The sequence below is a fragment of the Barbus barbus genome (genome assembly GCF_936440315.1).
Source record: "Barbus barbus genome assembly, chromosome: 7".
Lineage (NCBI taxonomy): Eukaryota > Metazoa > Chordata > Actinopteri > Cypriniformes > Cyprinidae > Barbus > Barbus barbus.
This window is the reverse complement of record NC_136735.1, coordinates 24,229,093-24,243,056: the sequence shown is the minus strand read 5'-3', so window position 1 is coordinate 24,243,056 and position 13,964 is coordinate 24,229,093. Positions and strand designations below refer to the sequence as shown.

General features: G+C 35.4%; 1 protein-coding gene across 5 annotated transcripts in view; it reads right to left on the bottom strand.

Annotated features, from left to right (window-relative positions):
- Positions 1–13,964, bottom strand: part of LOC306872476 (lipopolysaccharide-responsive and beige-like anchor protein) — a 250,016-nt gene that overhangs the window by 134,859 nt on the left and 101,193 nt on the right. For all 5 annotated transcript variants that reach the window (XM_079421043.1, XM_079421044.1, XM_079421042.1 and 2 more), the window contains exons 34-35: positions 7,367–7,431; positions 2,944–3,052 (exon numbers count right to left, since the gene is read on the bottom strand). In XM_079421043.1, the coding sequence (XP_079277169.1) occupies positions 2,944–3,052; positions 7,367–7,431 (174 nt within the window). The remainder of the gene's footprint in view (positions 1–2,943; positions 3,053–7,366; positions 7,432–13,964) is intronic.

Sequence of the window (13,964 nt, the reverse complement as noted above, 5' to 3'; positions counted from 1 at the left end):
TTTAGCCATGCCCACCGATTCACGCATGTAGTGTTTACAAGAGAGGCGAACACGCAGGTCACCAAACCAAACGATAAAGATGCTCCGAAGACAACAAAACGCTGTGTAATGTCAAGCTGTGGAAAAACAATGCGTCTTTGCATTGCCCTTCTGATCCCAAAGTTAGGAAAAAGTAGAAGAACTTTATTTTTAATGAAGTTCCAGACCGTGTCAGTAAGAACTGGGTACTTTCTTCATTTTACCGTGGATACATTTTCAAACAAGGCACAATGTGACAATGTGATTTTAAGAAATAATGACGGAGAATTTTCAGTTAATGTAACCCCTGCACACAAGTGTAATTGTTTACACTTTTACTCTGAATAACTGCTTTAATTACACGATCACTATTGCTTTGTCGGTTAAACAGATTGTTTGATGAGTATTTATGCATTTTTAACCTAAATCACAGCAGTGTCCATCTGCAAAAGACGTAGACTGTCAAACATGCACAACTGTTAGCCATTCATAGCAGTGGGTGTTTACTTCCAAGTCTACAATCCGCCACACCTATTCAAACAGAGCGTTCTTATGAGGGGGGTCAAAAATGAAAAGTTGACTGAAAATATCCCATTACTTCTAAATTATGTTTTTGATGTAAAAATCTTGATAACATTATAAGTGGACCTCAGAGAACAGTACAAAATAAAAAAACAGAGGCAGTTCATGACCCCTTTAATTGTAGCATATATAATTAGACACAACATGCGGTTTACGGTTTACTGAATGAGTCGTTTGAAAAATTCAGTGAGGAGGTCGTGCTGATTCAGTCGAAGATTCAGATAAAATATATAATGAATATTAAACTCTGTTCCTACAGTGGTGAATAAAGTGATTCTGATTCTTTGAACTGATAATAACAGCTAGACAAGCAAGTGAAGGAGTCAGAATTCTTTTGATTTCTGAAAACTGTGAGACACTGGGCGAAACGTTTGAGAAAAGCTGCCAAAATAAGCGTACAGGCTCAATCACATACAAAACATGACCCTAACTAAGCAGACTACTGCAGAACCTTTCACAGACATGATACACGATCGCCTTCTCCGATTTTACATGTTTACGTTTAATACTGTCCTTCAAATGTTTTCCCCTCCTAGTCTCAGTTCAGAGACCCTGCCTTGAACCTTTCTGAAAGCATAACATTTTACAACTGGAGGGTGGGAGATGTTGAACAGAGCAGAGCCCACTCCCCCTTTACACTGTCACATCCTGCCCCCAGTGCCAGACAGAACCAGAGGGAGGGATGGGAAACGAAAGGAAGACAGAAAAGAAGGTGCTGTATTCCTGTCACTGGTGAATTTCTCCCACAAAGGGAGCACAACAGGCAGAAAATGAGTCCGAAGGGAATCGTGAGGAAAAAAGAAGCAGGTAGACAGAAATGGAGAATGATGGAAGGAATGAGAAAGCGAGACTGCGGTGATAAAACAGGTGATGTGTGTGCGTGTTTGGCGGGGCAGCGGTGGAGGAATGCCCCATGGCTGTGCTATAAGGAATAAATCAACTGTGCTGCTATGTTTTGGTAAGATACATGCCAAACGCAATCTCTGTAGCCAAAGCTTGAAACCCTCTTCCATATAAGTTGTGTTTGAAAAGAAAACATTTGTTCTCCTTCACGTTGGCAGCTTCTCAGTTCCGACAGACAAAACTTTCTTTTTTAATATCCTCACAGGGGCTTAACAATTTCATTAAATCTTACAACAGTTTTTAAAATGTGTAAATCATCCCTGAAACAGAATATATCTGCATAAAGTGAACTTGGCTTGTTTGTACAATATGTCAAGAAAATGTAGCTATTGCTTCACTCAGCTGAAAGTCTTCAAGATCTCATGAAATGACGTGACTTGGACATTTTTTTCCTGTTAAGTTAGGGGCAGGACATATTGAAGGGATTGTCTTTTTTATACACTAATTTTCAAATGTTATTCGATTGTTTTTTATTCAGCAAAGATACATTTCATTGATCAAAATTGACGGCAAAGACTTTCACTTGGTGCCAATATATATATTAAAATTATTTCTGAAAGATCATGTGACACTGAAGACTGGAGTAAGAGCTACTGAATATTAAGCTTTGCCATCACAGGAATAAATTACATTTTAAAATATATTAAAAAAGAAAATGATATTTAGTAGTATTTTAAACTATACTACTACTACAAAATGACAGCTTTTACTGTATTTTTGATTAAATAAATGCAACCTTGGTGAGCATAAGAGACTTCTATTAAAAAACATTAAAAAACTTACCGATCCAGACATTTGTACAGTAGTTCAAATGGCCAATAATTTACATCACAGCCGTATTGCTAATCAGTGGGAAGCGGTATTAGATGATATTCTAATTTTAGAGTGGTATTCTCATTTGATAGGACAAAAGCCTGTAAAATGCAACATGAGCTATCAATATTTTTGCCCCAGTTAGTAGTACAGATTATTCACAGGGTGTCCATCAAGCCATTGAAAGGGGTCTTCAACTATTGAAATCTTTTAGAAGCATCACTGACTACAGACAAGAACTCTCGTAGACTGATGCAGATACTGTCTGTCTGTCTGTCTGTGTGTGTGTGTGTGTGTGTGTGTGTGCATGTGGTTTATGAGGACACAAATTTGTATAATGACATGGGTATGACAGAGGTATTACAATATGAAGGTGGTTTATGAGGACACTGTCCCTGTAATTCAAAAGGCTTAAAAAACATACTAAATGGTGTTTTTTTGAAAATCTAAAAATGCACAAATTCTCCTGTGAGGGCTAAGTTTAGGTGTAGGGCAATAGCACACAGTTTGTTCAGTATAAAAAACCATTACGCCTATGGAGAGTCCCCATAAACCACAAAAACCAACATGTGCGTGTGTGTGTATGTGTGTGTCTGTTTATGTGTGTATGTGTACATATACACTCACCTCAAAATCTGCGTGTTTGTGGATGTCCTCTGCTCTCTGGCGGCTCAGAATGAACTCGGCCTCATTAGCTACACGCACCAGATGGTCCTTCATGGTGTGGCTCAGCAGTCTGCACATCAAAATCACATTAAACACTGAGTTCACACCTGACATCACATGATTCTGTCTGAATTATTTTTTGCAGTTTGTGTTGGTAACATAACTGAATTCAAACACTGGATTTTATATGTATCACATATACTGTTTCATTTATTAGGAAATGTACTGATCATAACAGATGCAATAAACATATTTAGAGAAACAACCCTTCAAGAACTTTAATCAAGAAATATGTGGATACTGATAAGCCAGTAGCTATTTTCTGGCTGATATTATTAATTTATTGGGCTGTACAATTTTGGACATTGTGATATTTGGTTTTCCCAGAATATATATTGCAATATGGAAATAAAAAAATCACAAATTTATTTGGAAAGAATGAATAATTCTAGATTTAGTGGGGTGATTCTGTTGGTGAATGCATCTGTACAGAAAATAATAGTAATTGCAAGAAGTCATTTTTACTCATAAGATGAATGAGAACTCAAACAACTCAGATTTTTCAGAAATCTCTTTTCACTTGAGTTTTCCAATTCAATATAACAATAAAATTATATTATATTGTTTTTATGAAATAAAATAGTAAACAAAATAAGAATTATATAGAAATAGCAGTCCAAAATAAATACGGTAATATAAAAGATGATTATTTTACTGTAAAATCACAATACTAATATTTTCATCTGAATTTCTTCATTTTCAAATGGTAAACCAAGCTTTTTTTTGACAAATCAAAATAAGTGTTGCCAGTATCAGAATGAAGCTTGACACTATGTTCATTTACATGCATACAGCCCATGATATCAGTGAATCAGAATAGCTCCATTTACAGTAAATTAAACAAGCCATTCTCAGACGCTAAAACACTATCATGACCTACACGTGTGTAAATGTCACGTTTCACCAGACTGAGCAATTTTACAATCACACTAAGCCAATATTGATTTTCATTTAATATATTGTGCAGCCCTACTACTTTATTTAAAAAACTAAAGTAAATAGTTTGTATGCTACATGTGAACTTATGCATCGCAAAATTATAATGTACAGCATTACAGCTATCCTACGTAAGCTGATAAACATCCAATATCAGCAGATATACAATAAATTGATTTATAATTATAAATTGATAATAATAATAAAATCTCTGCTAATATTGGCAATAAAAGATGTTGTGCTGTGTAAATCATGCATCCCTAATAAAGAAAACTGCACATAAATGTCATTGTAAATTACTTGACAATGTTCACAAAATAGCAGAAATGAGAACCTTCAACATCTCTCAAGTGTTAATCTGTGAAATCAGTTTTACTGATTTAATAACACAGTTGTTAGGCCATGAAAGTGGCAATGGTACGCTAAACCAACTTAACTACATCATGTAAAACAAGCAGAAAATCATATTTAGCACGCAGCTAAAACCATCCCCACTAAAAACAACCAGAGATTGATTTGTAAACGATACGCATCTAACAAGATACGGATGCAGGGGGTGTGGAGATGGGGGCACATTTCAACCCAGTTCATGTTTCTACATATGTAAGAACAGCCTTCCTTGGATAAACATACACACACACTGCTTCTTATCACAGGGCATCTGATGATTACAGGGGCTGATGGGAGATCAAATCAATCCTGCTTTTACTGCTACTGTTTGTCAGCCCTCGTCAAAACCCGAAGCTGTTCTGTCCATCTCAGAGTCTTGTTTGTGAATCAGCATTGTTTTTTCTGTCCATGGTGCTCTGGGTTAGCACAGATGGGGAGGAACCTGATCTTGAAACAGCACATTTACACCCCGGGCAGATTTGTGAACAACACAAGCCGTGGCCTAATAAAACATCACCCCTAGGGACGGAGACGAGTCTCTCAGCAGGTCAGGAGGCTCAGGCCTCTGCAAAGTGGAAGAATAACAGGCAGAGGGTGGAGGGCTGAAACTCGAGCCTGGTGTGTCAGCGGCGGGCAGCGGGGGAGCGGACATGCCAGGGACTCTGTAGTGACCCTCTCCCATACCTCTCACCCCGGCTGCCATCAATAACAGCCCGCTCTCTGTGACTGCCCTTCTCTCTAGCACCCTTTTGCTTTCCTGTCTTTCTTTATGATACGATAGTCTATAGAAACATACAAAAACAAAAAAGTACCTAAATGTACCATTATTTTACCATGGTAGTTTATACCATGATAATATCATGTTTGTGATTGGTTATATTCTACTGCTACAGTGTATAATTGCATTACATAAATAATATTTATTACATTATAAGCGACAAAATGAGAAATAAGCGTGCCCAATATAAAGAAAAATCTAAATCATTACGTTATTCATCATATTTATCATTTACTAAGACATTTATTAAATGCATGCTTGGCAATTTGCATTGGCATCTGCGCATTGATTTTAAAACACTAACATTCTAACATAATTCATAATTTTAACATATCTCTTTGTGACTTTAGTACATGTCTTCTCATTAAGCACTTTAAGAAATTGTTAAAAACCCATCTTTTTAAAATAACATACTGATTTATTGTTAGTTTTTACTGTATTTTTGTATTGCATTCTTTCTGTAATTTTTGTAGTTTTCATTGGTTTTACTGTTTGTAGTGCTGTGGGTATGAGTAAAGTGCATTATAGATCAAAATAAAAATATATATCATTATATAATTTAACATTAGAAATCATAAAATTAAAAGAGGTGTTGTAGGTCACTGCATGTTTGAAGCACTTTTTTACGCAATTTAGAATAATTGAATGAATCTACAAAAAAATATATATATGAATCACATCACTGATCCATCTAAGTACAATGGAATTATGACTTAACATTATCACTGCACTGCCATAGATTTAGCTCTTTTCTTCAGGCTTAGTAAGAATTCGAACAGTGTTATAAACTCAATTATAGAAAATCAACTTTCTGGACGGATATGTTTGACCTGCTTTCAAAAGTTATTGTTCCAGATCCAATGATTGCCATTTTGGGGGTGATTTCTGTACCTTCTTTTAGTTCATATGAAAGACAGGGTATTTATTTATTTATGGTACTTGCAAAGAGATTGATTCTTTAGAGGTGGAAACTTGACATTGTCCCAACATTCGATGTGTTGCTGAGTGAGCTAGCGGGCATTATTCATATTGAGAAATTACGATTTATTGGTAATCATAAGCTAGATATATTTTGGAAAATATGGAAGCCTGTGTTAGATTACTTAGGAATGAGATAACTTATTTACATTGTTTATGCTGCATTATACCTCTGTAACTCTTAAATTGATTTACCTAAATATTATGTGGTGATCGAAGTATTTTTGTATTTAATTTACTTATATATATATATATATATATATATATAATTTATTTTATTATATACATATATATTCTTTCTTTTTTAATTTATTTATTTATTTTTATTTATTTTTTATTTATCCATTTATTTATTTTTTCTTCTTCACACCCTGCTGATGTTATCACTGTGATCTGTTTGGAAACCCTTTATTTTGAACATTGGAGGAATTTATTTGTAACTAGTATACTGTACTATTGCTTTCCTTTTGGACCTTTGTTCTGGAAAAGCAAATGTCATTAAAACTGAATTTAAAAAAAAGAAAAAATAAAGAAAATCAACTTTACTTTGAAAACACTAATTCCGCATTGATCCTATTCATTTTAGTGCAGCAGGCATTATAATGACATATTTGATATGCACTTCTACAGCTATGATTACATTGCTATATCTCTGACAGGTGCTGGTGTGCCAGATGTTGTCTAAACCCTGACCCTGCTTTCCAAAAAAAAAAGTGTATGTTTGAAAAAGAGCTGTAAAAATGGCCAGCAGTGAAGGAGAAGCCTCAGTGCATCACTGCATTCATTAGCATTCTTGGAGTGCTCATCAGCACGGCAGCATTCATTAACATGAATTTCCATTGCTAACATAGAAATGAGAACCATCTGAAAGATCTAAGGGCTTGAAATTGAAGACAGATCCTTCCACCCCAAAGGGAGTCTGAGTAAAAGAGTCCAACAGATGATACATATACCCGTCTGAAAACAGCAAGATACGAGAAAGATTTCCCAAGAGGTGGGCGAGAAACTAAGGCGCTGCTGCCCTCTCAGAAAGCCTCTCTGAAACACATGGGAACCCACGGGAACAAGCCATGTTATTGACAGACGCCTTGAACTCCAGGTCACCCTGTTGATCCCCTTTCCACATTACACTGATTTCCTCCCAAATAGAATCTGATTGTACACATGCGACGTAGCGTTGTAGGCCAGGAGATAACGAGGAGGCTGCTAACAAAGGGTCAGAGGACGGGATTAGATAATTACCTGCCCTCGTTCACAAGCTCGATGAAGGCCAAGCCCGCGTTCTTCTGAATGGAATTCTGCCACTCCTGTGGAGAGAAATAAAAGAGAATTTACACTCAATTCATTCAAGGCATATCAGGAAGAGAAAGGGAGGTTGGGTTTCATCAGAATAAACATCCACATGTCAGTAATATGTAAGGATTAAAATGAACCCCGACATCAAGTTTCAGGTTTCAGTTTTATTCTGTCTGGGTTCATTTTGTAATAATAACCGAATGACTGTATACTACATTAACCCACTGATCACCAAATAAATAAATAAACATGAAATACAAACTAAATTATTTGAGAAGAAATAGAGCACATTGTCATAGGAGAGATATGGAACTTACACAGTGTAAGAAACTGGGTGTCAGGGGAAAATTCAAATACACAGTTTAGTGAACATTTAAAAGAATAGTTCACCCAAAAATGAAAATTCTGTCATTAATTACTCACCCTCATGTCATTCCAAACCCGTAAGACCTTCATTCATCTTTGGAACACAAAGTAAGATATTATTGATGAAATCCGAGAGCTTTCTGAACCTCCATAGAAAGCAATGCAACTGAAATGTTCCCAGGCCCAGAAACATTGGTAAAACAGTCCATGTAACATCAGTGGTTCAACTGTAAGTTCTGAAAATACTTTTTATGTGCAAAGAAAACAAAAATAACGACTTAGTCGTGGTACCCTCAATAATGGTGCGGATGACATTATTTGGAGGAGAAGAATTATTGAATATTTGAATTATTGACCTCATCAGGTATGGATATTTTTTAAAAGGAATTGAAGACTTATTTATTTAATCAAGCCTTTGGCATTTGATTAGGTCTGAGAACTGTGAGTGATTTGTTGTTTGATTCCTTTGTGTCTTGTTTTAATGTAACTTAATGTCTGTATGTATTTTAGAGTTATTGATTAGCCTACTTATGGACAGCACTTTGGTCCATTCTAATGGCTTTGAAAGTGCTTTATAAATAAAAGTTGAGTTGAGTTGAGTCGTTTTTTTTTTCTTTGTGCACAAAAAGTATTCTCGTAGCTTCGTAATGTCATAAGGACTATTTTAATGATGTCCTTACTGCATTTCTGGGCCTGGGAACATTTCAGTTTGTTGCTGTCAATGCAGGGTCAGATTTAATAAAAAATAACTTAATTTGTGTTCTGAAGATGAACAAAGGTCTTCTTGAAATGACATGAGGGTGAGTAATTCATGACAGAATTGTCATTTTTGGGTGAACTATCCCTTTAACAGCAGATTGACATGACTGACCAATCAGAATCACACATTCCAGAGAGTCACAATATCTAACTATATTTATTTTACATTGTAGATGCACTACTTGTGTGTGTTTTTGTAACTTATGTTTTATGCTTATCTTTGTTTTTCGTGTAATAACTTATTTATTTATTTTCAATACTAAAATTTTTGAATGTATTGTTTTACACTTGAAAAATATGAATTGTTAAAATGGTAACAAAAAGTAAAATAAATACCATTAAATACAACTCAATTTGAGCAGCTGAGTCCTTAGCCCTCTTCAAGAAATGGCTAAAACGCATCTCTTCCATCTACTCTTGACCCTTTCTATTTTTATTTACGATCCACTTGTTTTTTTGTTTTTTATTGCTTCTATTGTCCTCAGTTGTAAGCCGATTTGGATAAAAGCATCTACTAAATCACTAAATGTAAATGTAAATTAAATAATTGTGGTGATATTTTTATAAAAATTTTTGGCCAAAACCAAAACAAAAATGTCACACTGAAAAAGTTGCTTTTAATAGTTACTCAAGTTTGTGTACTTGTTTACATTGAGAGAACAGTATAAGTTAAAAGCATGCTTAATAAATGCAAAAAAATAAAAAAAGATTTTTTTTTTAATTGTGTCATAGCTGTAAGTGTAACGTAAAATTATTATTGAAATGTATTTAGTATGCATAAACTTATTTAGCCTAAGCAAAACAAAGGTGTCATTTCAGTTCAGAAAAGTTTAGTTTTAATTTAATTTCCATCCCACAATGTGATTAAACAACACACTATTTGAGATTTGGTGGAAATTACACTTTGGTGGGAATTTTCCTAAGAAAAAAGGTGTATGAGTATGTCTATCAACAGATGCTAGAAGTGGAACAGAGGCTGTTTCTAGGGGGGGGGGGGGGTTTCACTGAAACCGAAAGCGTCATCTAACATGTTTATATCGTATCCTCAATGTCCGAGATTGCATTTAAACAAGCACACCGCTCACAAACTTTAACAGGTCTCACCCGGTTGTTATAAAAGGTGTTAGTCTAAACAACTGCTGAAACCACAGCTTTCAGTGATGTTTAATAGCCTAGGAGCGAGACAGAATCATTGACGTTTTTCACAGCTGCGCCAACCTTTCAACACTTCCCTGTGATCGTCTCAAGAATAATAATAACAACCAGGTCATGAGTATGTACAAAGTCACTCATGTATTCTCGAGGGCTCTTTTCACAGGGAGACTGCATCACGGAGACAGGAGCGTAACGGTCCGACCCTAACGTCTCATTTGTTTCGGCCAAAAGAGAGTGCTTCTAGGTTGAGGTGCAACACTAGCAATAGTTTCATAATGATGATGATTTATTTTGAATCCCCTGCCCATTCCTAGGGTCTTAAAATGAAAATGAAACAGAGCAAATGCACATGCTTATAAAGAAGGAAATATTTCACCATCCTAAGGGAGATGAAGTAAAGTGAGGCTGAAACCAAAATAAACAAGAATTTAAAATGGCAATAACTGTATGTGTGTATCTATTCCAGAGGGTTTGTAACAGCTTTATTTTACTTTGGTATCTCCAGCATTCAAATATTTGCGTAACCATATAAATCTTAAATCAGAGTCTGGTTAGTCCCTATTCATCATTCAATTACCAAATCAGCAACATTATTTACACTATTTCAATACAGTCAATACAGCAAACAAATAAGAAAGCTGGTGGCAAAGAAATGTAATTCATAAATAATTATTTTCAAAAAGGAACCGCAGCACACAATCATCTGCCATTTGGCAGGCAAACAGAAAATCCTGCCTCAAACAAACAACGGTTTGAGCAAATGTTGTATTGGCATGTCAGGTTTAAGTTACACTTTTCAGGAGTTCAAGTAAGTAGTTCGATTAAGATTTAAAAATGTACAGAACCGGGACATTTATGTATGTTAGTGCTGTCAATCAATTAAAAGAATTAACTAAGTAATCGCACATTTTGTCTGAAATTAATCGCGATTCATCCCACCTAACAATAAAGTTTTTAAATATAGTTTTATATTGCAATAATTTCACATTCAATCATCAAATTAATATAGAAACGACATAAAGACAGTATATTTTTAATATTATTTTAATGGCATCTTCTTTTATTACTGAAGGCAAGTATCACTCAATAACTACAATATTACTGATGTCTATTGGAAATTGTTCTTTTAACAATTGACTATAGCCATTAAACATTACTGAATAATTGAGAGCTATCAGTTTAAAATGTTATTAGACTTAATGCTTTAATATAAAATGATACAGGCTACAGCACGCACTGGCGCATTTGTGCATGCAATTGAAGAATACGCACTACGAGCACAGTATAATGGCTGACAAGACAGGAAAATTCGTTTTTACTTAATTATGGCCTGACAACCTCTCATCTGACCGCAGTTCACTGTTGTTCTACTGAAGCTGCCTCGTCACCTATACTGTTTCCACCCGTGTTTGACTAGCGCCTGATGCTGAGGCGAAGCTGAAGTGTGCGTATGAAAAGTCTCCTGTTTGATGTGGTCATAAAGACATTCTGCATCTAAATAAACACAATTCTTGTCAAGAAAAAAAAGAAAGAAGCAGCAGTTGTGAGTGGGGTGGCCAACCCTCCGCCCTGCGTTAATTGCGTTAAATATTTTTAATGCCATTAAACTGGAAAAATTAATCACCTGCATTAACACGCTAATTTTGACAGCACTAATTTATAGGGGTGTAAGAAAATATTGATACACGTGTGTATTGCGATATTTTGTTTGGCGATACTGTATCGATTCTCCAAAACGGAATATCGATATAAAAGAAATAAATAAATAAAAATCATAGAAGATTCACGGCAGTTGTTTCGTTTTGAGTTCATATCCCGACTGCTAGTCTTCATCTCTGAACTTAAACAGTGACAGGAAATACTAGCATCAGGGCACTCCACTAATGTTAGCGTTAATATAGTTCGCTGTCAGTAATGGAGGATGAAAGAATTGTTCCAGTTCTCGTTTCGATGTACAAAGCTGAAGTGTGGCACATTTGGGCTTTTGTGGTAATGTCCGCCCCGGGACCGCGGTGCGAGCGCAACCTCGGTTCTGCCGCTTGCCGTGTCCCGTGTTGAAGAGCCTTTGCGCGGGGCGCGGCGGGCGGTAGAGTCGCCCTGCAGCTGCAGCTTTCTTTCGTAATTCGGAGGCATTTTGTGCAGTTGGAGCGGTGCTCGCGTCGCGGTCTCGGCGATTCCACACGGAACATAAATACAAACTGAAAAACCTGTGAAATCCAAGTTGTAAAGTTCTGAGAATGTTTAACATCTGTATTTATTTGATTGTTTTACAATTGTTTTCTTTCCTTTCTCTGCAAGCACTTTATTTCTCATTGATATTAAGCAGATGTCATTTTTTGTTCAGATCAAACGTTATGACATTGTATGTCATAATTATAAACTTAAACTGTGAAACTTTAAAGTAGAGTCTATAAATATATATTTTTATCTTTTTATAAAATACATTTTATACATACATTTAACTTAAGAATCATGCAAGCACTTGAATATTTCCCCCTTTACTCGTACTGCACAAAAAGTGGTTCAATAATGTTGAATGTTATAGGGACTGATTATTGCAAATGCAGATCCCAGTGTGTTCTGCAGTGTGTTCTGGTTAAACTATTTTTATTTATTTATTTTTTGCCAAGGTTTGCATATAGTGGTGTGCTCTTAAAGACAGCTTACCTAAAAATATATATATCCTATTCCTAAAATAAGAAATATCCCAATATATCGCCTTGCTTACAGTATCGCAATGTATCGCAATATATCGTATCGCAACCCCTGTTTCGTGATACGTATTGTATCGTCAGATTCTTGCCAATACACAGCCCTACTAATTTATGTGTTTATTTCTCGATAACTCAATATCAATCATTCATGTAATAATTGATTGCGCATTGTACACAGAGTTGATGGAATATGGTGGGATAAGAAAGGTGAAGTGTGATGTTTAAAGAATTCGCGACAGGACAGAGGAAGTTTTTTGAAACATTTAACCAGCTACATTTCAGTAGACAACATTGTTGAGGAAAACTGATCCTTTGTTAGGAGTAAACACATACAAAGCTGTCATCAAACAAACATACAAATACATTTTTGCTACAAAGATAAATGAATGTTCGATTGGTGAGGGAAAGGCATTATTCTTTAATTAAAGGAAGCAATGACCCCAATCAAAAAGCCTTAACGATCAGTGCTGTGTGTTGTGGACAAGGCTGACGGTTATTGGATTTCAACCAGTCATTCTGATAGGACCCTGATACGGTTTTATGGTATCCAATACTGTTTCCATTCTGACCTGATGAGAGGATACAGGCATCCATTTGTGACCTTTCAACTCTGACCCTGACCTAAGAGAGGTGCTTCTACAACCCAGCCACCTCTGCCCCGGTCCTGTCGTTACAGCAACCACTCACGCTGCTCCATTCATGTCATCAAGACCAGGATTTTTCCTAAGATAGGACATGACTTTTATCAGCCACACTAACAGTGCCTGGGAAAGTTTGTATCGTAAAGATAAACTCACAATGATAACCAAACCAGTCTTACACTCTTCATCAAGGACATTTATAATTGAGCCGGTTCCTTCAAGTCTCAATAAAACAACAAAGACCAGCATACAGGGAACAATTCCACAAGGTCAAATCTGTCAGTTTTACTTTTATTGAAGCTCAGGTACTATATATATCAAAATGCTGAAAACAAAATCCTGTTTTTTATGAATAACGTCATCTTGTTTTCCACACATCCTTCTAACAAGATACATTTATTTCTGTATAAAACAGAAGGAATAGCTTCCAGAAAAAGCATCTTTATTATAATTGTATTTTTTTTCTTGTTCTATTGGAAGATTACATTCACCCATTGCCAATTCTCATTTGGTTCTTAATCAAGGAGGAAAAAACCTTTTTAATTTTACTGATTAAGAAAATTATTGGTAACAGGTGTCATTTATTAACATTAGTTAATAACATGAACAAACAATGAACAATGCATTTACTACACTATTTATTAATCTTTGTTAACGTTAGTTAATGAAAATACAGTTGTTCATTGTTCATTCATGTTAGTTCACAGTGCATTAACTAATGATAACAAACACAACTTGTGATTTTTATAATGCATTAGCAAATGCTGAAATTAGCATTAAGATTAATAAATGCTGTAGAAGTATTGTTCATTCTTAGTTCATGTTTACTAATGCTGTTAACTAATGAACCTTTTATTATTATTATTATTTGTAGAGATTATAAAACACTAATCATAGTTTCAAAATAAA